This window comes from Mustela putorius, unplaced genomic scaffold (assembly GCF_011764305.1).
Source record: "Mustela putorius furo isolate JIRA1106 unplaced genomic scaffold, ASM1176430v1.1 tig00537227_pilon_pilon_pilon, whole genome shotgun sequence".
In the NCBI taxonomy this organism is placed as follows: domain Eukaryota; kingdom Metazoa; phylum Chordata; class Mammalia; order Carnivora; family Mustelidae; genus Mustela; species Mustela putorius.
The window spans coordinates 1,166,636-1,194,166 of record NW_025422368.1 but is presented as its reverse complement, the minus strand read 5'-3'; the positions used below and the strand labels follow the sequence as shown (position 1 = coordinate 1,194,166).

Sequence of the window (27,531 nt, the reverse complement as noted above, 5' to 3'; positions counted from 1 at the left end):
TCACACAGTTTGAGGCAGACCAAGATTTAGAACACTTTCCTTACTCCCAAGCTTTTTTTCACCCCACTACATCTCAGAGTTTTGTAAAAGATTGAAAGAGTTTACAGTTGTAAGGGAGGATTGTTAAACGCCCACATGCCGGTCTCTAGACCCTTCAGAAACTCAGCTGACTCAACTCAGCTCTGTTCCACTGCAGTCTTTGTTCAGAGAAAGTCGTGTTCACAAATCACTTTGTTTCAACCTGTTTCACGATTATTTTTGGCCCCGTGTCATTGCCCAACTGGAGCTTAGTGAGGGTAGGGACTGTGCCTCCTTTACCTTCTGCCTCTATCTTACCCTACTCGAACCCTGTACTAATCCTTGGAGAGCAGCTTCAGGATTGGTTCAAGTTTTATCCTAAATATGGGCAGCCTCAATCTTTACTTTCTACCATCCCTGATTTATGGCTCTGGACTGCATTTGTTGATAGTATTGGTTTCAATTCAGCAAAAGCTAGCTGTCTCCCGAGGGAAGGTGAGAAGGAGGGACATCTGGGGATCTTAACAACAGGGTCTGTGGCATGTAGCTGAGCACCCTGGGGCCTAATGTCAGGCATTGGTCCCGGGACTTCAGTGTGTCTGGTTGAAGAAGGCAGTTTCTAGTCCCCTCAGGGGCCCGTGGGCCAGTCTCCTTTGGGGGTCAGGATTACTGGGAATACTAATTAATTCATTAGTGGGGTTGATGGATTATCAAGCTGTCTCCTGGCAGAGGGGCCTGGGGTGGGGGGAACAGATTGCTGCCCATAAATCTGCCTGTTGCCTCCCTCCTCTCTGCTTCAATGGCTCTGGGCTTGTGGGCCGGCAACTGAGCACTGGCTGCATTTTCCCCACCCAGCAGATGGTTCTAACAGGTTAGCTCACAGCTTTACAAAAAGCATAGAGAAAGAAGGAAGGCCTGGGGATTGGCCCTCTGGCCCAGAAACCATGTCGGGGAGGAGAATGAATGTAAATGTTCTGCAGGCAGTCACCGCCCCTTTCCTCTGCTGACTGCACGCACCCCTCGGGCACGGCCCCCTTCCTGCTCCCGGAGTTCAATAGCCAACCGTCTGTATAACCTTCCAGGAGTTGTGATGAGGGTGACCCGATGAAATAAATTCCATCCCTCCCTCTGCAAAAAGCAATTCATAAAGAAAATTCAGCGTCCTCCTCAATGCCCTTCTCAGGCTGCACACACAGGCACACACACATACACACAATTGAATGTGTTTTGAGAGCTAATCCTATTGTGTTTAGTTTCTTACATCTGTCAGAGACAGCAAAGAGCCCCACAGAATGTTCTGTCCCCACCCTCATCTTTGTCTCAATATGTTCACCTTTCTGCTAATCCACAATCCACTACTCTCACCTGCCCTTTGAGCATTGCATAGGCAGGATACTAACATCACCAATATCCTGAACTATCAAATATCCATGGACATGGCTGTGAAGACACAAAATAGGGGATCAATCCATTCTATACATGCTCATTGCAGCTCTCTCCTAAGCACAAATTACTCCATAGATAAATTTCTTCTGGATGAAGAGGAGAATCTGATCTGGTTTTCAGAAATCCACCTTGCCTAGCATGCATTATTTAATTCCTCTAAAAATGAAGTTTATTTTGCTGAGCAGATATTTCATGAGAGGAAACACAAGAGGAATAATTAAAAGCTTAAGTTTCGCTGAAGATGAATAACTTCCTATAAAAATTGAAAAAAAGTTAATTTTTATTCTGTTTGTAGATGCATGTGTAAAGGACAAGAGTCATATGACACCTATATCAGAGTTTTTAAAAAATGAGCTATTTCAAACCTAAGATATGTTTTTCAGCCTTATTGACAGTAAACCCATCTTTTGTTTTAACCTTCTGCACCTTTCTTTGCACATAAGGCATTCTCATAGCTCTTCATCTCTAGTAGACATGTGCCCATTGCATTGGTAGAGCAAATGATTTCCAAAAACCCGGAGGATTCTTTTCAAGGCAATTTCCAAAAGAAGTAGAGCTTGGGCTCAGAATTTTATCTTGCTACTGATGGAAAAACTGATCAGATCCTTTTACAGATGTGAAGACTGATATGGAAGTGAAGTTGAATTACTATCATTCAGTCAGTTGCTTGATCCAAGCACCCTTCCCTTTCCTCCCCAGAGCCACTAGAAGTTTACAAAATCCTTTACATCTTAAAATGAAGATTCTATGCTTTGCTTAGGTAGCTCTCTGTAATAACATATATCCGTATGTTTTCTATAAATCTTTCCAGCTGTAGTTTTCTTTTTCTGTTCTAGCCAATTAATATTACTTCAAAATATCACAGGGATTTAAAAACTTATAGGACCTTTCTTTTCTTCCAAGTCAGCTGCTACTCAGATGGACCTTTTCTAACTGAATGCTTAACAATATATTTTGATATATTTTTGAAAAACAATCATGGATACCAGTTTGTGATTTGAGGAGCTAAGAGTCCTTACAATGAAATATTTCACTCATTTACTTTATATTTTTATAAATTTCAAGCAAACAGAAAAGTTGAAAGAACGGTACAACAAATAGAGATGTGGCTTTGGCTATATTCACTAATTACAGTAAAAAGGTTTTTAAATGGAAATAAGTTTGACATGTGGAAAAGAAATGAGAGGAGGATATTTTTTCCATCCACTTTTAGAATTCTGAAGTTTTAAAAGAAAAGACACCAATCTACATGCATAAGGTAACAGTCAATGATGCTGTGTTCTGGGCCTGTGTCTTTCTTATTTTTTGACTCTTCAGACGTGGGCCACTTTCCATTCACTCTTCTTAGCTCTCTCTCCAAGTCGACCTCAATTTTCTCTTACCCCATTTCTTACTTTTTTAATCACAAATATTTGCAGTCCTTTTTTTTCTTTGTCTCTCAACTTCAGCAACTCCCCACCCCCCAATATTCTCTTTCTACTAACTTTTATCCCTATTCAAACAAACAAGCAAATAAACAAAACAGTTGAATGGTAAACTGAACTTGGCCCGAGGGGCCCTCTGAAGTAGGTGTGTCTTTCGGCTGGGGAAGGGGAGGAGTTAGATCCGGGGCGGCATCACCGCGCCCTGGTCAGCTGGGAAAGCAATCAAACTGCTGCAACTCGGAGGCTGCAGTCAGAGCTCAGGAGCTGCCCAGAGGCTGTGGTTCTGAAAACTCCACTCCGGGGAACTAACCACGCAGAGGAGGTACTGAAGACCAGTTGCAACGGGGACATCAGCCCAAAGGCGTCCTGGAGGAGGATACAGAACTCCAAGGAAGGAGAGAACAAAACACAGTCAGAAAAAGCAGATTCAGTAGCATTTCTAAGAGGCAGTGGTCGGTTTAACATGGATCGCTAATAGCATCTCCTATGATCTGGATGGTCAGGGAGAGTTGGGTTCTCTGAGTCTCCTCCAGGACGCAGATTCACAGAGTTCATACCAGGGACTGCCACTGACAGAGGTGAGCCCTTGGATGGGTTGGTATGGGACTGTTAAAGTTTCTGTGGGAAGTTCCCACATACCTAGAGGAGCAGCTGGGTTCAGGTAAGGTTCTTCTGGGCTAGGAGAGGAGGGAGTGGGGTTTAGGAAACTGGAACAGAGAAGCAGAGAGAGAACACTTAGGGACAGATATTAAAGTTTTAATAATTTCACTAATTCCCATAGCACTTACAACCCAAAGTGAAACTCCTAGTCCAAATCATTTTTATAAAGCTGATATTACAAATTATCTTCCCCCTTTTCTGTCAAACCCACCCTTCCATTTTATTAATGCAGGAGGAAAGTGTCTAGAAAGTTTAACTGCTTTTCTGAGATGGCTCAGCAAGTAGGTTGCAAGAATTGACTCAATCCTTTGCTCTGCTCACCGCATTTTAGGGCTCTGCAGAAAGTGGATGGGGAAAAGGAGGAAAGGCAATAGAACAAGGGATGAGAGAGGATGCTGGAAAGCCATGGGGTATATTCTTACCATTGCCCCCATTTTGTCTGCTAAAAATTCTTAGATAGTTGTGACAAAGTGGGGAAACTTTCCTTTTCCTCAGTTCTTCTGCTTAGAAATCAGAAAAGAAATATTGACCATGTATATTTTCATCTCCTCTGCCTCTCACTCATCATTAACCACCCCCAAAATGTATTCATAACAATACTAATAAGTGTAAAATGCTTGCCTTGTTTTTTGACAGAAAGACCAGAGGTGAGTGTTTGAGAACAAGTGGTCAAACTGAAAGATTGAGTAATTTCTGTTTGCAAAGTTCACCATTTGAATCTGAGGCTATGAAGATTGAAGTATGACATGGTTATGTTGAATAAGATGTGCCTGTGTGTGTGTGTGTGTAGATATTAAACAAGTGGTAGAGTATAAAAAGTTGTATTGGAAGAGCATGAAACAGTCCCACAGGATGTTTCTAGGTAGGGCAGCTTGTGAGCACTCTGGTCTGCATTCTGTCTTTTCAGAGGGAAGACTCTGCAACTCTGAGCAAGGCATTCAGCCTGTCTGGTGCTTAGATTCCCTAGAAACTGAGCTGGATAGTTCCCTTTCTGTTGCATTTAGGATTTAGTCATAGGATAAGGAAGTGAAGGGAGTACAAGCAGCTTCCAAGAAGAAAGACACTGTCTAATCACCCACACACACATGCAAGCACTCCTTACTCACTTATTCATCAGTTGAAACTTCTCCACAACAAATAAGAAAATTAGTAAAAGTGTCAGATGAATTCAGTACAGCTCCACATAATAGTCATGCTCAATGACCTCAGTCTCAGTATTTAAAGTATTGGGTAGTCAAAATCATTACCTAAGCAAACATTTTGCTAGAACAGGTTTAAAAAAAAATGAGAGACAATTCCAAATTTGAAAGAATTGGGTAAATGTGAAATTTAAGAAGACCCTAAAGATAAGCCAAAATTTTGTTATAATGTGTAGATGCGTAAGGATGTCCCAATTCCAAGATCAAAGAATAAAACAGGCTTTAGAGAATTAGAATGCATTTGAGGATGGAGTCAAGGAAGGCTGTATGATTCCTCCAGAGCCAATATTCATTGATTTTGCTACACTGGAGTCAGCTCCATGTATATTTTGAGAGCTAATTTCTTTTGTAAAATTTGGGGAAACTTAAAATTGTTTATCACAATACTCTGTGTAGTGCTATAGACTTTCCCATACTGCTTTTATCAAACAATTGCCAACCATTACATTTACATAATAACTTTACAAAGTATAAGTACTTGTGCTTGGTTTCCTTGCTTTTCATTAAAGCTTCTGAATGCGATATGAAAGAGAGAAATATCATATCCACTTTGCCCTAAGGGTAAAAAAATTAAAATAATTTTTCTATGTTCATTTAATAGGTAAGTAATAAATGAGTGAAGAGGGTCTCAGTTTCATGATTCTTTCAATATACCCCTGAGCTGGTTCATTAACAGGCTAAAAGCCATGGTAGAGAACTTGTTCTGGAGAGAACTAAGCTAGTCTCCTTGAACTATATCACACACATTTTCAATTCTCAAGTCTAAAACTGGATGTTCATCATCTTTTCCCCTCTGCTAACTTTTTTTTAAAAGATTTTATTTATTTATTTGAGAGAGAGGCAGTGAGAGAGAGCATGAGCGAGGAGAAGGTCAGAGGGAGAAGCAGACTCCCCATGGAGCTGGGAGCCGATGCGGGACTCGATTCTGGGACTCTGGGATTCTGACCTGAGCCAAAAGCAGTTATCCAACCAACTGAGCCACCCAGGCATCCCGTCTCTGCTAACTTTTTGATGCATTGGAGATATGTAGGTGGAAAAAATCAAAGGCAAAAAAAAAAATTTAAAAAAGTCTTTGAGGAGTCCTGGCTTTTACTTCTATTTAAGAGACACTTTATTTTTCTCTTCAGAGCTCTGGTATTTTATTCTGGTAGGAAAGTCTTATCCCCAATAGTGTTTAATCAGACAAAAGGAAAAATGTCCAAGGGCCAAGAATTTTCTATATTCCACCAGAAACTTTATGAACCTAAAAATTCATGTAATTGAGTAGGAGTGTCCATTAAATTTCTGTCTCCAGATTTAAAAGCAGAATGAAAGAGCCTAACTTCCTTCTTGAATGGTGGAAGAGTTTTAGTCAATCTGGTAGAGGCAGCTGATAGAACTTCTTTTCCTCATCTCTTGCAACGGGATAGAAGCTTTGATATTTAGTTTCAATAGGAAGTTAGAGGAGTGGGTTCGGCAAACATTTTTGAAAATGTTTGTTGAGATAGAGCTATTGGCTTTTGTTGGCATAAAATCAATATTAGGCACAGATTGCAATTATGCTTATTTTTTTCCATGTGACTGGAAGAATTCATGATGAACTTTAGGAACAATAGTACCTAACACTCACGTGGCATTTATGATGTCTGGCATTATTCAAAATATTTAAATACATTAGCTCATTATACTCACAGTAATCCTATGTGGTAGGACTATTATTATTCCCATTTTAAAGAGGGGGAAAAGGCCCAAAAAAGTTATGAAACTTGGCTAAGGTCACTCATCTAGTAAGTAATAGAACTGAAATTTAAACTCAGGTAATCTGACTCCAGAGTCTGCTGTCCAGCTGCATAGGGCAATTGTCAGATTATCTTCTGAGCCAATCAGAGGAGTTTTCCTCAAGATAATAATGGGCACAGTAGTTAGTACAATCTACTTTTACCATTCATCTGTGAGAAGCAATTTCTATTTTTGAATATGCAAATGTGTAAATAGATTAGATAAGAGAATTAAAGAATAAACACAAGATTAATATATGGATAATGTTTTATAGCATTTAAGGTCTACAAAACCTTTTCTTATTATTTACCATGCAAGAACCATGTTGAATATACCTTATTCCTATTTTATCAAAGAGGAAATGGAAGATCAGAGAGTCATGTAATATGTTTGAGGTGAGCAACCAGGAATCAGAAGAGTTGGGCCTAGAGTGTGTGTTATTTCACCTTCCAAGATTTCAAAGCCACATCAAATATCCATGGGTTTCTCTTAGGGCTAAGGGGCCAGAATCTAGGGGGAAAGAGAGATTTAAATTGGAGCCATCCATTCTTCCCATGATTGTCCTTTTTCATGGTTTAGGCTAAAGCCAGTTGGTTGTTTTCCTTCATACCTGCTGATAATCTAATTTGAAAATAGCTCTTTGACTCTTACAGGAACCATTAAATTATGTTAAAGGCAAAGGATAATTTACTCTTCTCCTAATCCCATTTCTTGAGGAGGATGAGGATTGACAGAGCTTGGCTAATTTCCAGAGGTAGGGGATGTGGAGATAAAAATAAAAATAAAATAATAAAAAGGCCAATTACAGAGGCTAGAGTGGTATTCAGTTTCAGGGGTAATTCAGGAGATTCTGATTTCCTCTCTTGAATCTTCCTTCTCAGTTGTTCTCAGGCTTGTAAGTATGACTCAGTGATATGATGGTGAAGAGGAGATGAGAGAAAGATAAGGAAGAGAGGGAAGAAAAGGAGAAAGTAGAAGATTAAGAGAAGGTGGGAGAATAAAAGGGTGTAAGGAACAAGAAAAAAATTTGGAAGAGGAAGGAATCCTGGAATATGAGAGTTAACACTGCAAAGAACACCTAAACTAGCCTCTCTTTGGATGATGGTCATTTCCTGGTGACTTAGTTCTACTGATTCACATCTCCTAAAGTCAAAGTGGCTTTCTTTCTTCCTGTAGTTGTGATGGAAAAAGAAAGGAGAAGAAACCCATAAAACCTAGGATTTGGAATCAGAAGACCTGGTGTGTCCTGCTCTATCAGCTTTACATTTTTGCATTTCTGTCACTTAATCTCTGACCCACAGTGACCTCAACTACAAAACAGGCATAAATCCCTATTTCCCTCCGAGGTTGGCTATAAGGCCACACAAGTGTTTTTATAATTACGTGTGGAACATTACGTTTCCCAAGCCTACTCCATCCTCTTTGGCCTCAGAGTGCACCTGCCTCAGAAAGGTCTGTGTTACTTTAACAGAAAGTTAATTAGGTCCTGAACCCTCCCTCTGGATAGCTAGCTGAGTTAGAAGTGCAGCTCAGCACACAAGCTCCATCATCCATATTAAAAATGGGATTTTCTAACTTGGCCTGGGCAGCCAATTGACCAATAGGTTCCAACGTGTGTTTTCAATAAAGCTGCTTACCCAGGAAACCTTATTAAGTGAGTAAGTCAAGCTGACATGATTTCTGTGCTGATTAACATGAAACCTAGGCTGTTTTTGCAATGTGGTAACATTAATTATTTATAGGAGGTAAATGAGGTTACAAGGAAAACAAGTTCAAATTACCAGAAACAAATCAAATCATATATTTATATTTTAAAAATCTATGTGCTAATTCCTGCATTCATTGGTTTGGGGCCCAAGCTTTAAGGATCAAAAAACATTTATCATGCTCTCTTTTTTCCGATATACAAAAGTGATGGAAGGTTTAATGTTTCAAAGACCAAGCTGATAAATTGGGTTGCCCAAATGGAGCTTCTCAGATACTTTTATTTGGTAAATTATATATATACAAATTGATCAGAAAATCTCAAAACAAGGCATTCTTCCAGAATTGAACACAAAATGTTTATTAACTACTGATGTCTTCTGGTTTTCATACTGCAATATTGTCAAAGAAAATTCATATTAAATTGTATCTGAGAGGCAAATAAATTAAAGTAGTCAGGCTATTTCAATGTTTGCAGCTACCATTTTAAGTCTGGCATTTGTTCCAGATTTTTCATTTTTAATGAAGTATTTTTATAATAGTTGCAATAAAATAATCTTCAGTGAGCTTTTTAGACCTCTGGCTTATAAATCTAGGTGCTCTGCCATAGTCTTGTCTGATGATGTGAGATGCATGTACAATGGAAGAGTTATCATTGTAACATATGGGTCAATTTGAAAAAAATGGTCAGTGGTAACCCTGCTCTCTTTTCCTGATCCTTTTAGACACTATATCACTAACACCTCTAACACCACTATACTGGACAAGCCACAAGGTGCTTGGTGAAAAGCAAAATGCTCTTCAGGTGATGGTGAGGAAATATTTCATGTCACATAGCAACTAGTTGTGGCATGGTTCTTTCCTAGGATGGTTGGACCTAACAGTTGGTAGAGTCAGTGGGAAGCATGAAATGTTATAGGTTAAATATATGTGATATATCTCTAAATAGAGGCTGGGATAACAAAGTAGTCTGAATGAAACAGTGTTTCATCTATTTTATAGTATTAAATATAACAGTTTACTTATTAATATTCTTTTCAAATTTTGTAATAATTATAATTATTGTATATATATTATATAGTTATAATTACTTTAGTATCCTCTTTTACTTTCAGGAATTTCTCGATTTGGACAATAATTTATATGGTCACCTTATCTTCTTCCCCTTATGGTATGCATTCTGGGAAGAAAGAAAAATATGTTTGACCATTATATCAGTTATTTTTGCATAGAGTATCTATGAGACAAAGTACCAGAGAATAAAAAGAGTAAAGCACTGGCACTATAATGAAGAATCAAGTCAATTTCCATTTTCTTTATTTGGTTTTTTTGTAATATGCCATAGCTATATTAGTGTTCTGGGCATTTATTTGAGCCTTAGATAACTTATTCAGAATGGTGGACTTGGACTAGATAATCATAAGTTGAATCCCAATACAATTCTGTGCTTTTAAAAAAAAATATTTTATTTATTTATTTGACAGAGAGATCACAAGTAGGCAGAGAGGCAGACACCCTGAGATCATGACTTGAGCCGAAGGCAGAGGCTTAACACACTGAGCCACCCAGGTGCCCCAATTCTGTGATTTTTATCTAATATATAAAAAGAAAGTTTACATTTAAATAAAAGCAGATATTCAAAGATATTAATCATTGACATTTCCTTTCCCAGAATCTAGGAATGGCAAAACCTTATGTGAAATCCAAGGAGGTGACAGAGTTGGTCAACACACCATCTTGGATGGACAAAGGTCTGAGCTCTCAGAATGAGATGAAGGAGGAGGAAAGAAGACCAGCTACTTATGGGATGCTTGGAAGCTTAGCTGAAGAGCATGACAGTATTGAGGAGGAAGAAGAGGAGGAAGAGGATGGGGAGAAGCCTAAGAGAAGGGGTCCCAAGAAAAAGAAGATGACAAAAGCTCGCCTTGAGAGATTCAGGGCCCGAAGAGTTAAGGCCAATGCTAGAGAGCGGACCCGGATGCACGGCTTGAATGATGCCCTGGACAACCTGAGGAGAGTCATGCCATGTTACTCAAAGACCCAAAAGCTCTCCAAGATAGAGACTCTAAGACTGGCCAGGAACTATATTTGGGCTTTGTCTGAGGTCCTGGAAACTGGACAGACACCTGAAGGGAAGGGCTTTGTGGAGATGCTCTGCAAAGGTCTGTCTCAGCCCACAAGCAACCTGGTGGCTGGATGCCTCCAGCTAGGCCCTCAGTCTGTCCTTCTGGAGAAGCATGAGGAGAAATCTCCTATTTGTGACTCTGCCATTTCTGTCCATAACTTCAACTATCAGTCTCCTGGGCTCCCCAGTCCTCCTTATGGCCATATGGAAACACATCTTATTAATCTCAAACCCCCAGTATTCAAGAGTTTGGGAGAATCATCCTTTGGGAGCCATCCACCTGACTGCAGTACACCACCTTATGAGGGCCCACTCACTCCACCTTTGAGCATCAGTGGGAACTTCTCCTTGAAGCAGGATGGCTCTCCTGACCTAGATAAATCCTACAGCTTCATGCCACATTACCCCTCTGCAAGTCTAAACTCAGGGCATGTGCATTCAACTCCATTTCAGGCTGCTACGCCTCGCTATGATGTTCCCATAGATATGTCCTATGATTCCTACCCCCACCATGGCATTGGGGCCCAACTTAATACAATCTTTACTGATTAGGGCAGTAAGACAAACATTGCAGAGGATAATATGGAAATGTTTTCTACAATTCAAGTGGTTGAGATGAAAAATCAATGACCTTAAAGGAACCCTATAAATATATATTGGACGCAATATCCCCAGTCCATTTGGGCCGTCCTGCACCAGCCACTCTCTTTTCTTATCAGCTTCTCATATTGCATTGATTCCTTTAGTTAGGGTCCTCAAGTGAAATTATTGGATTGTTACAACCATGTGGAAATAAAACAGAAGTCCTGGGCCCTATTCAAATGATACCAAAAACTCACTGAATGATCTATGCCAATTAATTTTTCATTGCTGACCTCTGTTTACTTACTGGTAAAATCGGACAATTTTTTTAAGTCTAGGTAGTCTAGGTGATTTCTAAAGACCTTCACAGCTCTGAAATTCAATGACTTTGCTGACCACACCTATAAAATTTTTGAAACTGAAAGGATTGAAGAATATTGGGAAATGGACAGGATGTGTGAAATGATTAGATGGAGTTGCCAAAGGAGCACAAGATGCATTTTTCTCTGGGACTTGATAGGACTTCTTTGCATCTATCTAAAAATAGCCTCCAAAAGCTAAAACCTGACTTGGCTTTCACTGTGAATAACAGAGCATGTTCTTTTAAGAGATTAGCTCTATTTCTTGTTGGTTGAAAGCTGAACATCCCTTCATTAGTAATTTAAGAACCATAATAGAGATCTCATACCAGCTTGATTCTTGATAATATTTCAAAAACATTTCTTCAGCACTAGAGGTGGGGCAAGGAAGTCACTGTAACCCCAGACTCTGATGATCAATGGGACTTAAAGAAGTCATCTAGACCATTTCATAGCCTCAATAACCCAGAGACTCTGGGAATTCTGAAGAAGCTCAGGTGTTGCTATTGAAATCAGCAAAAAACCCAGGTCATATTCAAAAGCAATAAAATGGCTATTGGCTATAATAACTAACCATAGTTGGGAGACTCCTCCTATCTCACACCTGCCCATAGGAAAACCAAACTTTCTCTGGCAAGATTAATTTCATTTGGTTACAGAAAACATGGTTAAAACTGCTGACTTCTGCCCACAACAATTATTATTATATTTTCTAGAAGGATAAACACCAGTGAATTTATTGACCAAACTTGAATTTTTCCAATGCACATATTCATTATCTCCTCCCCTAATTGTTACCTCTTCCTCACTTTTAAAACATAATATGTTGTTATACATTGTGGATAACATCCCAAGTGAGCAGACTTAGGGATGCAGAAATCAAATCCAAGGCCAGTGAATGCTTTTACCAATTTATGTTTTCATCACAGGTTTATCCTGATTTGCAGGATGTTTATTTTTCTTCATGTAACTCTTCTTTCCTTTATATCAACACTAAATTTGTTATTTTTTTTTCCCAGAGAAATGTGATCTGAGAAATTTCACTGGTCTGTTCAATCTGCCAGGACAATTATTTAAAACAAACTGAAAGCCTAAATGGTTTACATGATAGTGGATCTCATACTGCTCCTGCCAGAGAGGATAAGTTTAGGATGTAGGGTACACAAATAGGGCCAATGAATAAAATTGATAAGGCAGATTAGTATGCTGTTTTCTATAGCTCAGCTATCCCCTAAAACCTGCCAAACTATCTGTGTATCTTGACTTTTTTGCCCTCTTATTTATTATCTCCTTACGATCTGAGTTACACTCTTTCCATTTTGCTTGCAGCTTTAGCTCTGCTGTATTTTGCACCCTTGGTTTGTAAATCCCCTTGAAAATATCCTTGCAGAGAGATCTTCTCCCACAGCCACCAAAGTGGTTCCCATCACCACACCGTTCTGGAGGGAAAAGGCAAGTAAACTGTTTACAAAGCCATCCTTTCTGAGGCTATACTGGCACTTACTTTTGTGAGATGTTGTGGGGGATCTCTGGCATTTAAGTTTGTAGATAATGAATGTTGTTGGAGTTATTTATTAGATATTATTTATTTAATTTATTTCTCCTCTCCTTTCATGCAAATTTCTTGGGCTCTGTACATGTGCTTGCAAACCCTCCCTAAAACTTTGTTTGGAGAATAGCTCATAATTTTCCTAGGAATTCCCTGAGTTTGGGGTGAGGCTAAAGGAGGCAGTTAGTGTAGAATTACCCATAATGATTTTATAAAAGCAGCAATAATTTGAATGGCTATGCAAGTTAATAATCTTGGGTCCCCCACCCCTTTATTCTGAGATGAGCCAGTTATTTTTTGGGAATCTGTTGTTTGTGCTTTTGAGGAATATTGTACCCATGCACCAGGCCTCCCTGAAATTTTCAGAGAGACTTTCTAATTGAATTAAAATTTGGGAGTGCAGTGTGATTCGAAAACGCCTACTCTCTTACCCAAGGTGGTTTCATTCTTCTGTGGACTTTATCAAATAAAAAAAAATCCAGTTGTTTAAAATTTTTGTAAACAAAAAAAAACACAAAACCCAGACTGTTTCTCCTCTCTTTTTTTTCTAGCAGAAATAAAGCTTTAAATTTTACTAGAAATTGTGTTGCATTGTCTGTCTTCAAAGTTTATCTTCACTCTTGTCTATCATTTTTCATGGACTCTCTGTCCTGTGAGTAGTCAGCAAGAGCATGGGCCAGTCTGTCAGGAGAATTTACACCCCATATTTTAACTCATCTTGCCAGAAGATTTGAAAGGTCTAAACTAAGTAGTCAGAAGTCTAGAAGCACTGATCTCTTCCACACACATATTCACCTATGTAATCAGCAGTTGAGAAAAAAGATCTTCACATTTACAGGAATCCAAGGCAAAGGGCATCCTAAACCATCAGACCACAGAGAGGTGGACCATTGGAAGATGCCCTATTATCCAGAATTGGGCCTACCAACTTTTCAAAAATTCATGAAGTATGTTTTTTGGCAACTGCTTCTTCACATCTCTTCTCTTGAATTTTTCTTTTAGAGGTCCTTCTTACGTGACTAAAATGCTGATGATAAAAGAAATAATGATGATGATAATAAAACATAGTTGGTTAGTCAAGGGAGAGGGTTGGTTTAAAATAGGGAAAGAGAGTCATCCTTCCACTGCTCTCTTCATCTGCCCAGGACCCACTCTCCAACTTGAAACCATTTTTTAAGCTTTGGTTTACTAGGTACCAAAGATCTATTATGCATATAAGAAAATATTAGGTACATTAAGAACAGATATGAAGTTAGATTATTTTCCCCTTTTCCCATTGATGGTATAATATAACAGTCTGCATATTACTTTTTATTTTTCAACAAATACCATGGAGCATTTTCTTATGTCATAAAAAGTTTATAAATTCTTTCTTACAGCTGGCAAGCATTCCATGTTAAAATACCACAATTTACGAAATTAAATTACATAATTTATTATTATCATCCAATATTCCATGATATTGAATGAATCATAATGTACTCATGTCATTTGACACTTATTAAGAGAACCTTTGCAAATAATATTCTGGAGGAATAAAGATAAACCGACAGATAACAACAATCACATCTAGCAGTTATTGGATGCTTACTATGTACTGTCGCTTTTCTAAGTTATTTACATGTATTAATTCATTCAATCTTAAAACCATTTCTATAGGGGGACGCTACTGTTATCTTCATTTTACAAACTAGGAAGCTAAGGCATAGAGTAATCTGTTCAAGCTCACACTGCTAGTTAATGGTGGAGCCAGGATGGAACTATTTAGTTTATCCAAAAGATTTGAAATGATTCTTTGTGATTATTTGCCTGGTAGGCACACAAAGATGTCATATCTATAAGAAGCAAGAGGTGATGGAACTTTCTGACATCCCTCCAGCTGTCCTTTACATATCCTATTGTTTCAATGACCCAGACTGGCCCATACCCAAGGTCTGCAATCTGAGAAGACTTTCCTTCCTTTGCCAAAAGCTCAACTTTGTATTGTATGTTGCCTATGTTGGTATAGGCTAGCTCACAGAGTGATGCTTTGTTGCTTGAAAGTGTCCATCTTTCAGAGGACTTAAGTCTACTTCCCTGCTGTCATGTCATAGATCTTTAGAGCTTTAGAAAAAAGTTTTAAGGGGGGATTACAGAAATGAAAATTGCAAGATCTTCTATTGACAGAGGAGCAGCCTAGCGTCAAGATTATTTTTTGTCTGGGTATATAACTTTGAAGTATAGTTTGTCACTTTGATCGCAAACACTGGCTTTAGGATTAAATACAGGATATTTTATTTATGTAATTTCCTGACTGAATAACCTCTGTTAAGTTGATTAATCCTGCAAATCCTCAGATCCATCAAGTTTAAAATGGCAATAATAATAATGGTTATTTCACAGAGTTATTATGATGGACCAATTGTGATTATACACCCAGAGGACAAACAAGTATCTAATAAGTGGTAATTACTACCATCCATGTTACCAGTCATTATTCTTTCATTACATTTATGTTAACTTTTCTCTTTGCCTCCAATATATGATTGGGGGAGTGTCGATGGTGACTGCAGCAGGCCTAGGGCATCCATGGAATTCTTAGTTGAGAGGGATGGATGAGGTAGACTTGGGTTTGAAATTTATTGGTTGAGTAGTCCTAGGCCTGAACATCTCTATGCCTCAGTTTCCTTCTGTATAAAAAGGACATAACAATTCCACCAAATCCATGGAGTTGATGTGAGAATTAATGATAATGTCAGTGAAGGGATTGTCTCAGCTTCTGGCACAAAGGGAGCAATCAACCATTACTATTGTTATTATTATTATCAGGGAGAAGATGAGGGAATTGAGAACAAGAATTGAGAAAAAGAGGACAGAGCAGATCCTTTGCATTTATACAATAAATCATTGTAGCCAATATCAAAATCCAAGCCTTTTTTTAAAAAATTTTTTTATTTTTTATAAACATATAATATATTTTTATCCCCAGGGTTACAGGTCTGTGAATCGCCTGGTTTACACACTTCACAGCACTCACCAAAGCACATACCCTCCCCAATGTCCATAACCCCAACCCCCTTCTTCCAACCCCCCTCCCCCCAGCAACCCTCAGTTTGTTTTGTGAGATTAAGAGTCACTTATGGTTTGTCTCCCTCCCAATCCCATCTTGTTTCATTTATTCTTCTCCTGACCTAGAGTCCATACATTGGAAAATACCATTTTCTAATTCATCACAGGGACATCTTAAACAGAAATCCCCAGAAGCAAATTTCCTGAATTTGGGAAATAAGAAACACTATTTTTCTTTCTCTTCTAGAAATTAGTATAGAGTGAAAGGAGTCTTATGATAGCTTTTTGCTGTCATCTGGCCCAAAACCATGTAGAATAAGAATACTATTACCTCACAAATACATAGTACTTTATATTTCATTTCAATTTAATTTTATAAACAGTTATTGAACATTTCCTGAGGGCCAGGCACTAAGCCAAGTGTTGGGAATACAGAAATAAATATATGACCATGCTTTGTAGGTTTATAATCTGACAGAATATAAAATAATAGAGCATTTTTTACATAGTTATTCAATATCAAGAGCAATGTGAGGCCAGTAGTTCAAGTATTATAGATACTGCTTGATAAAGGAAGAAACTCAGAGATATTACCAATTAGCTAGGTGAATCAGCTAGAAGTTAAGTCAGAGATGATCTGATTATAATGTTGTTTGTTTATTTGTTTTAGATAAGTGAAGGTCTGCTTTATTTGGGGTTAAGTAAAACACATATTCTGAAATAAGGTTAATGGATGATTATGAAAAGTTTGGATAATTTACTTGCTTAAATCAATTAACCCCTCAAAGCCTCGGTTGCTTTGCTAAACTTGCTAAGGTTAATCACTACAAATATTACATAAAGCAGAGAAAATTGTGGCCCAGGCTAGGGGCGGATACATAGTAACCAGAGAGGTAGTTGATCATAAAAATTAAAGGAATCCTGTCAGGGCTGTCCTAACACACGTGAAAATATATTGTTAGATCAGTGTCTCATATATGTGTAAGTAAGTGAACTTCCTAAATGTGAATTGGAGAAAATATTAGACACTTGATCTTAGCCAAGATGACAAGAAGCAATGGGGAAAAATATTAGAAAACAATAGCTAAAGGCTCAAGGAAAAGCAGAAGAAATTGCTCTTTATTAAGCATCCACACCAGGTATAAAGTCATAAAGTTCAGTTCTCAATACTGAATCAGTCTTCAAAATAAGCTACTGAAAGTGTTCTAGATATTGTAGAAACCTATGCAGACATGTGAAAGCAAATATGAGGTCATGGCAAGGCATGGAAGCTGTCTGGGCTTCTATTTTCTCATTTATAAAATGATTGTGTCATTAGACACCTGAAGTTTCTCCCAGCTTCATATGCTCATGGTTCCCCAGGAGCCAGTGTCCATTTTCTCTGACAGGTACACACATTTTGGAAAAAAAAAAAAAAAGATTAAGTCAAAGCTAATAGGTAAAGCAAAAATGGACTACAAGACATTAAAATGAAGGCTGGGGTTCTTGTGTGGTTTTATCTTTACCAGGCAATTATTTTAAGGAACCGGGGTGTTTCGATTCATTATCAACTTAGAGGGCAGTTTCCTAGCAATGAACTTACTCTCCACAGATGATGACAACAGAGTATTTGTCACCAGAACGACCTATGAGCTATAGTGAGCTAAAATAAACAAAGCTAAAATAATCAAAAATTAAATTAAGAAATTGCCTTATTCCTAGAATTGTGCCCCTTTCACTCCCTTAAATGAGAAAGGATAAGAAGATGTTGACTATGTTATTTATAAATACAGCAAGTTTTCAGTTATCCATATGAATAATCCATGCTGGGGATGATTGATGGGAAATAATTCACATGAAACTTGCTTCTCCATGCCAGCCGATATGTTTTTGTTGTGTGTGTGTACACACATATGAATGTATCTACATTTTAAAAACAAACATCAGGTTATATATGTTTATGTGTGTGGTTATGTGTGCACATGTGTGTATTTGAAAGTGTATGTTGGTACATGTTGAGCACACACGTCCACTCTACACACACACACATATATACATATATATATGTATATATTTGGATACGGTCCAAAGTCACATGGAAACACTTTTGGATCATTTAATTTTTGGCAAATCTGTATGCTGGATTCTTTCCTTCCCTAACTCCAGGATAAAACTGAGCTAGAAAGCTAAGCACTGGCAAAGGGAGGTGAAGGCTGGAAGGAAGTGGGGGAACATCTAGCATTTCCCATGGGGCTGGACCTGGAGAGGCAGTCAAATAACTGTAAGTGCTCTTTCTTGGTCTGAGCCTGTGCAGTCTCCTCCTCTGAGAGCTGGCCTCTGAGCTGAGGCAGATCCAGGGCAGGCAAGCACGTGGCTGCCTCGCCAAGGGCCAGGCACAGCCGCAAGCTGCTCAGGGACTCCTGGAGCAGACGCTCCCCTGGCTCCTGCTCAGCCCACTGTTGCCAGCCGGCAGCTTCCCTCCTGCCAGACCCTTGGGCATGCTGATGGGAATGGCACAATTACCTAATCCCTGCCCAGGGAGATCTAGGACACATGCGGACAGATGGAGGACCAGGGGGATTCAGAACTGTTCAGTATTGTAGGAGCAAAGGAGACAAGCCTGGAAGAGGTTTGGTTAATGGGCCAGGTTTCAAAAGAGGTTCTAAAGTCTCCTTTTCTCCAGGCAGCTCTCAGGCAAGCTGTTTTTCTCACCTGAACAGAAGCTCTGGAAGAAAGACTGCAGACCTTCCCCTGGCTGCTGCCAAAAAACTCTCAGAAAGAGCATTCACTGACCCACAGAGTCTGGGTTTCCACAAGGAAGAGAAAGTCACAGACGTGAAGTGAGAGAAACAGACGTCAGTCAGAGAGCCAGGAGGGCCCATACAGAGAGCATGACAGAGAGTCAGAAACACAGAGATCAAAAGAGCACAGGCTCACACCTGCCATATTACCTTTCTTTATTTCTCACTCTTCACCCATGCAGTCTCACCGTTGTGCCGCTGCCCTGGTTCAGGCCCTCAGGATCTCTGTGTCTGGATTCATGCACCATTGTTTTTAAATCTCTTATCTTTTTGCATCCCATGTCTCCTTCTTGCCCCAATTCATCCCAACTCACTGTCTTAAAGAAAAGCCAGGACCATGTCATTTCTTTTGTCGAAGACCTGCATTCATTCTCCAAGTACTGCAGAATGAAGTCCAAACTTCCAGGCTTGTTTAACCTCTGTCCACCACAACAGGTCTTGGTCTAAGTTCTCCAGTCTAAATACACTAACTCTCCCCTCACTGTTGTCAGACGCCACTCATCCCACTCCCCGACCCTTCGTTACCATCCCTTAATATCTCTATATTAAAGACGTTACAACGTCTTTATATCTGTGTCACCTCTCTGGGAAATTGTGCCTCTAACCAACGTGAAGTGACATAGCTCCCTTTTCTTTGCTCCTGGCAATGCCTTTCACTGGAGTGCCCTCTCTTCCGTCCTCACTTACCAAAATTGTCCTTATCCAGCAAATTCTAGCTGAAAAAACACCCCTGTAATAATTATTGCCTCCTTCTTTATTATTTATTTATATTTATGTTATTTTACTTATATTATTGCCTCCTTTTTTCTGTATATTTATTTAATTATTACCTTCTTCTTTTGCAGTTTTAGGAATCGTGGAAGTTGACCTTAGAAACAAAGTTCTAGTTCCATCTAGGTTTCCTCTGCTAGATTATAAGTTTTTGAGATGAGAGGCTAATTTACCTTCTTGTTATGTTAACAGCTCCCAGTGCAGTCCTTCCCATATAGTAAGGAGGAGATAAAGCAAAATTTTTGAGGATCACCTAAACATGTGCTGGGGATTGTGATGTTAAGTCAGCACCTACAAACTCGCATATCTTTGGGAGTGTTCTTTTTCCATCAATTTTATAGATGATCATAAGGAGTTTCAGATAATGTCCAAATCTACTAAATTCATAAGAAGGGAGTGGTGACTATCTGCAGGGTGATTTTATGTGAATGAAAAAGACTGTAAGCATTTCATGAATTTTATCTGCCCAGAGTCCACCATGTCATTGAATATAACCATAAAAATGGTTATATTGAATGAATATGACCATAAAAATATTTATTTAGCAGTCAGAGAATCCAGTTGAAATAATATGGAATAAAATACAGAGACAAATTAAAAAGGGTTGAAGAAGTAGGGTTTTGGAAATAAAGAAAACCAGGGGTGCCTGGGTGGCTCAGTCAGTGGGCATCTGACTCTTGATTTTGAGACTAGTGAGATTGAGTCTGGCATCAGGCTCCATGCTCAACATGGAGTCTCTTTGAGATTCTCTATCTCCCTGTGCCCCTTCTCCTGCTTGCAAGTGCTCTCTCTCTCACTCTCTCTCTCTCTAATTAAACAAATAAAATCTTAAAAAAAAGGAAATAAACAGAAAAAGAGAGAAGAAATAAGCCAAGATAAAGGCAGAGTAAGACTGGGAGACAAAGGAGGGAGCAAGTAGGAAGTCTGAAAGAAGAACAAAGGCATGATAGGAGTGTGGGTGCACCTTCTTCAATTGGGACAACTCAGTATTTTTAGATAATGTGTGAGGGCCTGGGGTTCCATGGGAGTGGGTGACGGTGAGGTCCACATCAGGAAATGGGCAGTGGCTACCTCTACTGAGTCTCAGGTAGGAGCCCTGTGTCTTGATTCCTGTTGTACAAAATGCTGGGTGCCATCATATTTTCCACCAACCCTCCTTAAGAATAGTCCTTGATTATCCGTCTTCAGAGGAACAGAAATATCACCACCATAAATCATTTGGGAGAAGATCAAAGACTATAGGTTTCCAAGTCTTTCCATTTACTGGACCACGTATGCTACAATATGGAAGTTTTCATTTGGTCAGAGTTATATCTTCTCTAATGACAAGGTACAGCAAACAAAAACTTCTTTACTGATGAAGTGGATGAATAAATTTCCCCAGCTAACATGGCCATTAAGGTCTAATGATGCTTTGGGTCTGCGAGTCTGAAAAACTCTGTGTGATTTCTAGGTTATCATTGACTTTGGGCAAATTTCACAAACTCCAAGAACTTGAAAATATTTATTTGCAAAATGACAGTAATATCTTGCAGGATTTTTGTAACATTAAATATAATTGTTGCAATCCGTGTATCACGAGACCTGGTGCATTAGTAGAGTTCAATAATTCGTAGTTCTTGTCATCATCACCATCATCATCATCATCAACATCATTACCATCAACATCATTCCCTTTATGCACGTGAGAGCTCTATCACACTGGGCAAGAGGAAAGACAGATTAATAGAGAGTCAGAAAAATGAGAAAAGGTGACCTACGAGGGTACAAGTAGTACTGGATAATGGCTAAAGCCATCAAATGGAATTACTGGGTTGCAGTTTGGAGTGTGTGACTCAGCTGGAGCTTGAGTACAAAGGGTCCCTAAGCAGAAGCATCAGGGACAGACAAGGGACAGCTGACACTGTGCCCACAGTTGGCACAATCCAACAAGATTTTCAAGGATAAATGAAAAAAAAAAATCAGTCCTGAGAGGGAGCACCGCTGAACCATGCTGCCCCGTTTTTGAGCAGCAGCTGCAAGCAGGGACAGCAGCTGCAGCTGTTCGCAGAAGCCTGGATTCCCAGGGAAAGTGGGCATCAGGCAAAGCAAAAGGGAGGGAGAGACAAGCAAGGAGCAATGCCCTGGGTTCCCAGGATGGCAGATTCCACTGCACAGAAATAAGTGCCTGGGCAAAGAAGGAGATGTGTACAGTGGCAAAGAGAGGGTGTTGTGCATATGAAATCATGTTCAGTAGAGGAGCAAGCTCAGGGGTCAAGACATTCTTAGCATTTTCTGTCCTCAGGTTGCTGCATAAACATGAGCAGATAATCATAATAGCTAATATTAATTGACTGCCAACCAGATGCCAGGCAAGGATCTTTATTTTTCACATATATGAAATTAATGTAATTCTTACTAAAACACTATGAAATGAAATCCAGTGCTAGCGTTGTCTGTATTTTACAGATAGAAGTCAGAGGCACAGAAGAGGAAACCTGCTCTACCAGGTCACCTAACAAGAAAGTGACAAATCTGAAATTTAACCTGAGAAGTTTGGCACCTCAGCCTGAATTTTTACCTGTCACTCTCTATGCTAGAGTTCTGCCATCTGTAATCACAGAAGTGTTCTATAATGGGTAGCACTTGAAATATGGACAGGACAACTGAGGAACTAGATCTTTTACTTAACTAAAAATAAGTTAAATTTAAATAGTTATGACACCCTGGATAGCATAGCTTGATACCATCTCTCTAGAGTCAGATCTCTATGGATTAATTTATTTTCCATCTCAAAATTGTGGGTTTGTGCACAAGGATGGAAAAAATTTCCACCATTTCTAAAAGCCTGCCCCCTACATATGTCATTAATCAATCATGACTTTTTCTACAGGACGTTCTTCAGAATCCATTATGAGAGAAGATGGTAGGCAGTCACTGTCAAGAACTTAGACTCTTCAATTGAGGAGGACTCTAGACTCTATCAAGGTAAGGTGCCAGGCTTGGGTACCAGAGAGAAAAGGATCGTTATAGAAGACAGCTCTTCCAACAACACTGTTTTTCTTTCTGCGCAGTTGTACCCACACCTAGTTTCTCTTTACCCACAGAACATCTCCCCCACACCTAAGTTAAAATTAGTGGAGGTCACTTGCAGTGTACTTAAGATTTTAAGTGGTTTTCTCTAAAGGCCCAATCCAACTCACTTTTGCTGTCTATCCTCTTATAAGCAAAAGTGACTGGAAACAAAGGAAAATTTTGTGGGTTTTTTTTTTTTTCATTCTAAATATATCACTGAAGAAGCCCTCTACTAGGATCCATGGTACATCTTCGCACACAAGCTGTTCAGAGATGGGCAAAACATGATTTTCCACAAACACAAGAAGAATAACGCCTCCCCAGATAATTCTTGAACCAGAATTTTTGTTTGAGGCTTCCAACACTTGAATAACAGATCTTTGGCATCAGCCTAAGCCTCTGGAAACTTCAAGGCCTTATTTGTAAAATGTTTTCCTGGTTGGTTCTTACCTAACCTATTCTGTGTCTGTAGAATGACTGACCTTCCAGTTCCCTTACTTTCCCCTGCTTTTTGACTGCCAAACTCCTACCTGAATTTCAAGATTTTGCTCAAAAATCACGTGTCCTGGAAATATTTTTTTGATTCTTCTCCCAATGCACACATCTCCCAGGTTGGGTGAAGTTCCCTTACTCAGTGAGCTAATGGCTCCTTTGCTCACGCCCACAAAACATATTCCCCCCACTTCATTCTGCTGTATTGCTATATTCCTAAATCTGTCTCCCTTGAAGACTGTTAGTTCATCAATAGTAGAGAGATAAATTACAGATCTCTGTCCCCAGTACTTTGCAAAGAGCTTGATATATGGCAAGAGTTTAATAAATATTCATTGAATAGACTGAAGAATAAATGACTGAGCTATAGGCAAGAATACGCTCGTGTGGCAGAGTATATCAGTGTTACTGACAGACCCAAGGTCAGGAACAAGGGAGCCTGTTCCCTGGCCAAGCTGACCTTTTTCTCTTCTGAACAGAATAATCAAGGACAGACTCTGTCCTCCTTATTCCCTGATACCCCATAAAATTCCAGTCATTCTGATTTTATCCTCACATTTGCCTCCCCCTACCCCTTTCTTGCACAGTTCCAACACACTTGGCTTCTCTCTCCCTCTGTCCCGATTGTTTCTCTTTCTATAGCATTGGAATCTCATTGTCATGCCTGCCCTATTCCCTCCTGACCTCTCAACCGCCCATTGTTAGATGTCAGGAGGGCCTGGGTGGCAGCTGGGCCCTAGCAGGGCAGACCCGGTGTCCCCAGGGCATCCTTGGCAGGTGCTGGAATACTCAACAGCCAGGCCCGATATTGTATACCCAACCCCTTCAGTAGGTCCCCTTCCCCCTCCCACAGGCTCCAATCCCTTTCTCAGGGGGCTATTAGGGACTGAATGATCAGCATGGCTGGTATACATTTAACTAGAGAAAACAGTTTGATCTTTCCTCTGAAAAAGTTCAGGTCTCTCCTCCTGGCTATTTGCACTCTTGTGCAAATCTCTTCTCAATAAGGCCTCCTATGTGCTATTAGCCTATGAACTATTATCTGAAAGCATCTCTAAATACCAAATTCTAACTCTGAACCTTTCTGGTTACTTGTCTCCACAAAACTGTCACTACCACATCATCTGAGACCTTCAGATGTTGATCCAATCATTCAAAGCTACACTCAATGCTACCTCTATAAGACAGCGATGCTCAATTCCAGCATCTCTCTTCCCTTCTATGGCCCCTTCAAATTCCTTGATGTTCCTCTGCCATAGTGTGGATCCCACTGTACTCTTGCTGTAGATGGTGGTATGTGGGATAGTCCAAGAAACCTAGAAAAATGCTTAACAAATAGGAATTAAATACTGTACACCACCTATGTGCTACTTACAGTTCAGGAAGTTGACTTTCATAATTTCATTTCAGTTGAGCCTTACATAACCTATTACAGGGGTAGATATTATGCTCACTTTACAGATTAGGAAACTGAGACTCTGTGTTTGTTATTTACTCAATAGGTGACAGAGCTGATGTTTGATTTTTACGGTTTTATGTTACATGATTTTTCTAATAAAGTTCATTAAATATTTGATTAAATTTTATTGAATTTACAATGGACTTGTTTAAGTCAGATGATAACACAGATGTCAGGGACACAGACTGAATTGGAGAATAGAGAGGTTTAGATTTTAGGAAGAACTTTCCCAATTATAAGAGGGAAAACTTTATCTACTTAACTGAATTCTGAGCCAGAACAAGGGAACACTTATTTATTGGGGTTGGGTTAAGTGGAGATCTAACTAGGGACATGAAAGTACAGAAAAATCAATTTTGGGCATCTGGGTGGCTCAGTGGGTTAAGCCTCTCCCTTAGGCTCAGGTCATGATCTCAGGGTCCTGGGATCCAGCCCCACATCCAGCTCTCTGCTTGGCAGGGAGCCTGCATCCTCTTCTCTCTCTGCCTGCCTCTGCCTGCTTACGATCTCTCTATCAAATAAATAAACAAAATCTTAAAAAAAAAAAAAAAGAAAGATCAATTTTGGGTTTCCTAGGTGGCTCAGTTGTTAAGCATCTGCCTTCGACTCAGGTCATGATCCCAGGTTCCTAGGATCCAGCACCCCCATCACACTCCTTGTTCAGCAGGGGGCCTGCTTCTCCCTCTCCCACTCCCCTGCTTCTGTTTCCCCTCTTGCTGTCTCTCTCTCTCTGTCAAATAAATAAATAAATAAAATCTTAAAAAATAACAATGTTATTTTAAAAAGATCAATTTTTAATTCTCCCACTTCCTCATTCTAATTCTTTTTTTTTTTAAGATTTTATTTATTTATTTGGCAGATATCACAAGTAGGCAGAGATGCAGGCAGAGAGAGAAAGAAGGAAACAGGCTCCGTGCTGAGCAGAGAGCCTGATGTGGGACTCGATCCCAGGACCCTGAGGTCATGACCTGAGCTGAAAGCAGTGGCCTAACCCACTGAGCCACCCAGGTGCCCCCTTCATTCTAATTCTTCATAATCATGTTTCATCTTCACCTCCAATGACACCAATACTAATGTCAAATAGCAAATTATCCTCCCCATCCTTAGAGAAATAACTTTTCCACTAAATGAAAAGTTTATCCACTTCATTTTGTCCTAGCTTCATCTTACCCCTTAATCTTGCACTATGAAGCCATAGGTCCTTTTACTTGGCAAAGTTGACACAAAAATGGGTTCAATTCCTGAAATAAGTCTGGTTTATAAACTATTAATTCTGAACTTCTTCAAAGTACTGATGTATGTGATTAAAATTGTTAGTCAGGACTCAACCTTAAACTTTCAGTCTTGACTGGAGACTTAGTAACTTTTTCCTCATTCCAGTTTGTCACCACAGGGTCATGGGAAATTTGGGGGGTGTGAGGGATGTGGGAAAGGAAGGTGCACTGAACACATTACTTTTCCTGCTGGAAATCAAGAAAATAGGACATTGGGCATGATCTCTTGGAAAACTTTTCCAGTTCCTATCAGAGGATTGTAGGGTCTTTGTCTCACCTGCATATTCATGTCGGCTCAAGGAGACAGCCAAGCAACTAATTAGTAATTCCTCAATAATTTTTCTCTGGGGAAGACTGCTGCCTCACTCAGAGTTTATACAATCAACTGTTCAGATTCCACTCTCAGATTTGAATTGTACCCACAGCTGAGAAATAGACAATTTACGAGTCCCTGGGACAAGAGAATATATTCTGTAAAGATAGATAATAGCTAGAAGCTAGTCATTCTGGGCAGAAGGAAAAATATTCCTATTCCTTGCTCCCCTAGCCAGGAATAACTGCTGTACTAGAAAAATTTTTAAATGCAGATTCTTCCAAAACAAACTCTCCTTATTTTCCTTTTTAAAATGAGGGATTATACCTTGGGACTTTCTTCAAATGAGTTAGACCTGTATATCTGTAATTACCTTGAATGGCTTTCCATTTTTAAAAAAATTCTGTTATCAATAAGTGCTGATATTAATTGTTTGAGATCATTTTCTTATACCTCAATTTCCATACCTGGAAAACAGAGGAGGGAAACATGAGTTTCTCTTTTTCAATGACAAAGAAGATGCGTCAAATAATAATTGCACATATTTCTAGAGAAATTCAGGTGGTATTAAAACTAATTTGTAGCACAAATTTGTAAGAGTCCACCAACATGATCTGGGCTGGAATTTTCTTTCTGAGCTGTTTCAATGAAAGAAACAGCAAACTGACATCTTGCCATGGGGATTAGAAGGACGATCACCAACTTCCAGCTCTACTACCTAACTAGTTTGGGCAAGTCATTTCCTGATTCATTTAGAAAACAAAAACATTTCATTAGATGACATCCATTGAAGAGAAATCCTAGTCAGTTATATTTACATTTTTGTTGTAGCTTTGTTGTTGTTGTTGCTGTTACTAAAAGAAAGTTGAGGAAAAAGGCAAAAGGGTACATTCTTGTTAAATGTTCATATATAAGTAAGCAGTTTTAACTAACTTACCATCCCTTCTACTTGGCCTTTACCTTCTCTTGTCCATTCCTACCGTCTTTTGCTGAGGGCACTCCTACAGAACATTTTGAAAACTGCTATTGTAGACCCCAAAGGCCTTAGATCAGTGCTTTGGGTTTTAAGGAAATGACTAAGAAGGGAGAATTGTGCAAGGGATAAAGTAAAAATCCATGATTCCATATTGATACAAGCAAATGATTGAATAGATAAAAAGGGACCAAAAACAGAGAGAGAGAGAGAGATGGACAAACCAAGAAACAGACTCTTAACTATAGAGAACAAACTGCTGGTTAGCAGAGGGGAGGTAGGTAGGGGAATGGGGGAAATAGATGATGGGGATTAAAAAGTGCACTTGTGATGACCACTGAGTGTTTTATGGAAGTGTTAATCACTATATTGTACACCTGAAACTAATATAGTACTGTATGTTCACTAACTGGAATTTAAAGAAAAACTTCAAAAAAGAATATATGCACACTTACAGATAGACAAGTATCCTATGAAGAATAATTCCAAATAATTTATGTGGATACCTTGCTTTCAATGAGGTGGCACATACTCCCTACTCCT

At 39.2% G+C, this 27,531-nt stretch overlaps 1 protein-coding gene across 1 annotated transcript; it reads left to right on the top strand.

Moving 5' to 3' along the window:
- Window positions 1-3,130: 3,130 nt before the first annotated feature.
- Window positions 3,131-13,338, top strand: NEUROD4 (neuronal differentiation 4). Its single transcript, XM_004774515.2, has 2 exons — window positions 3,131-3,466; window positions 9,882-13,338. Exon 2 carries the CDS (start codon window positions 9,891-9,893, stop codon window positions 10,884-10,886), a length of 996 nt encoding a protein of 331 aa, XP_004774572.1. The 5' UTR covers window positions 3,131-3,466; window positions 9,882-9,890; the 3' UTR covers window positions 10,887-13,338.
- The last annotated feature ends 14,193 nt before the right edge of the window (window positions 13,339-27,531 follow it).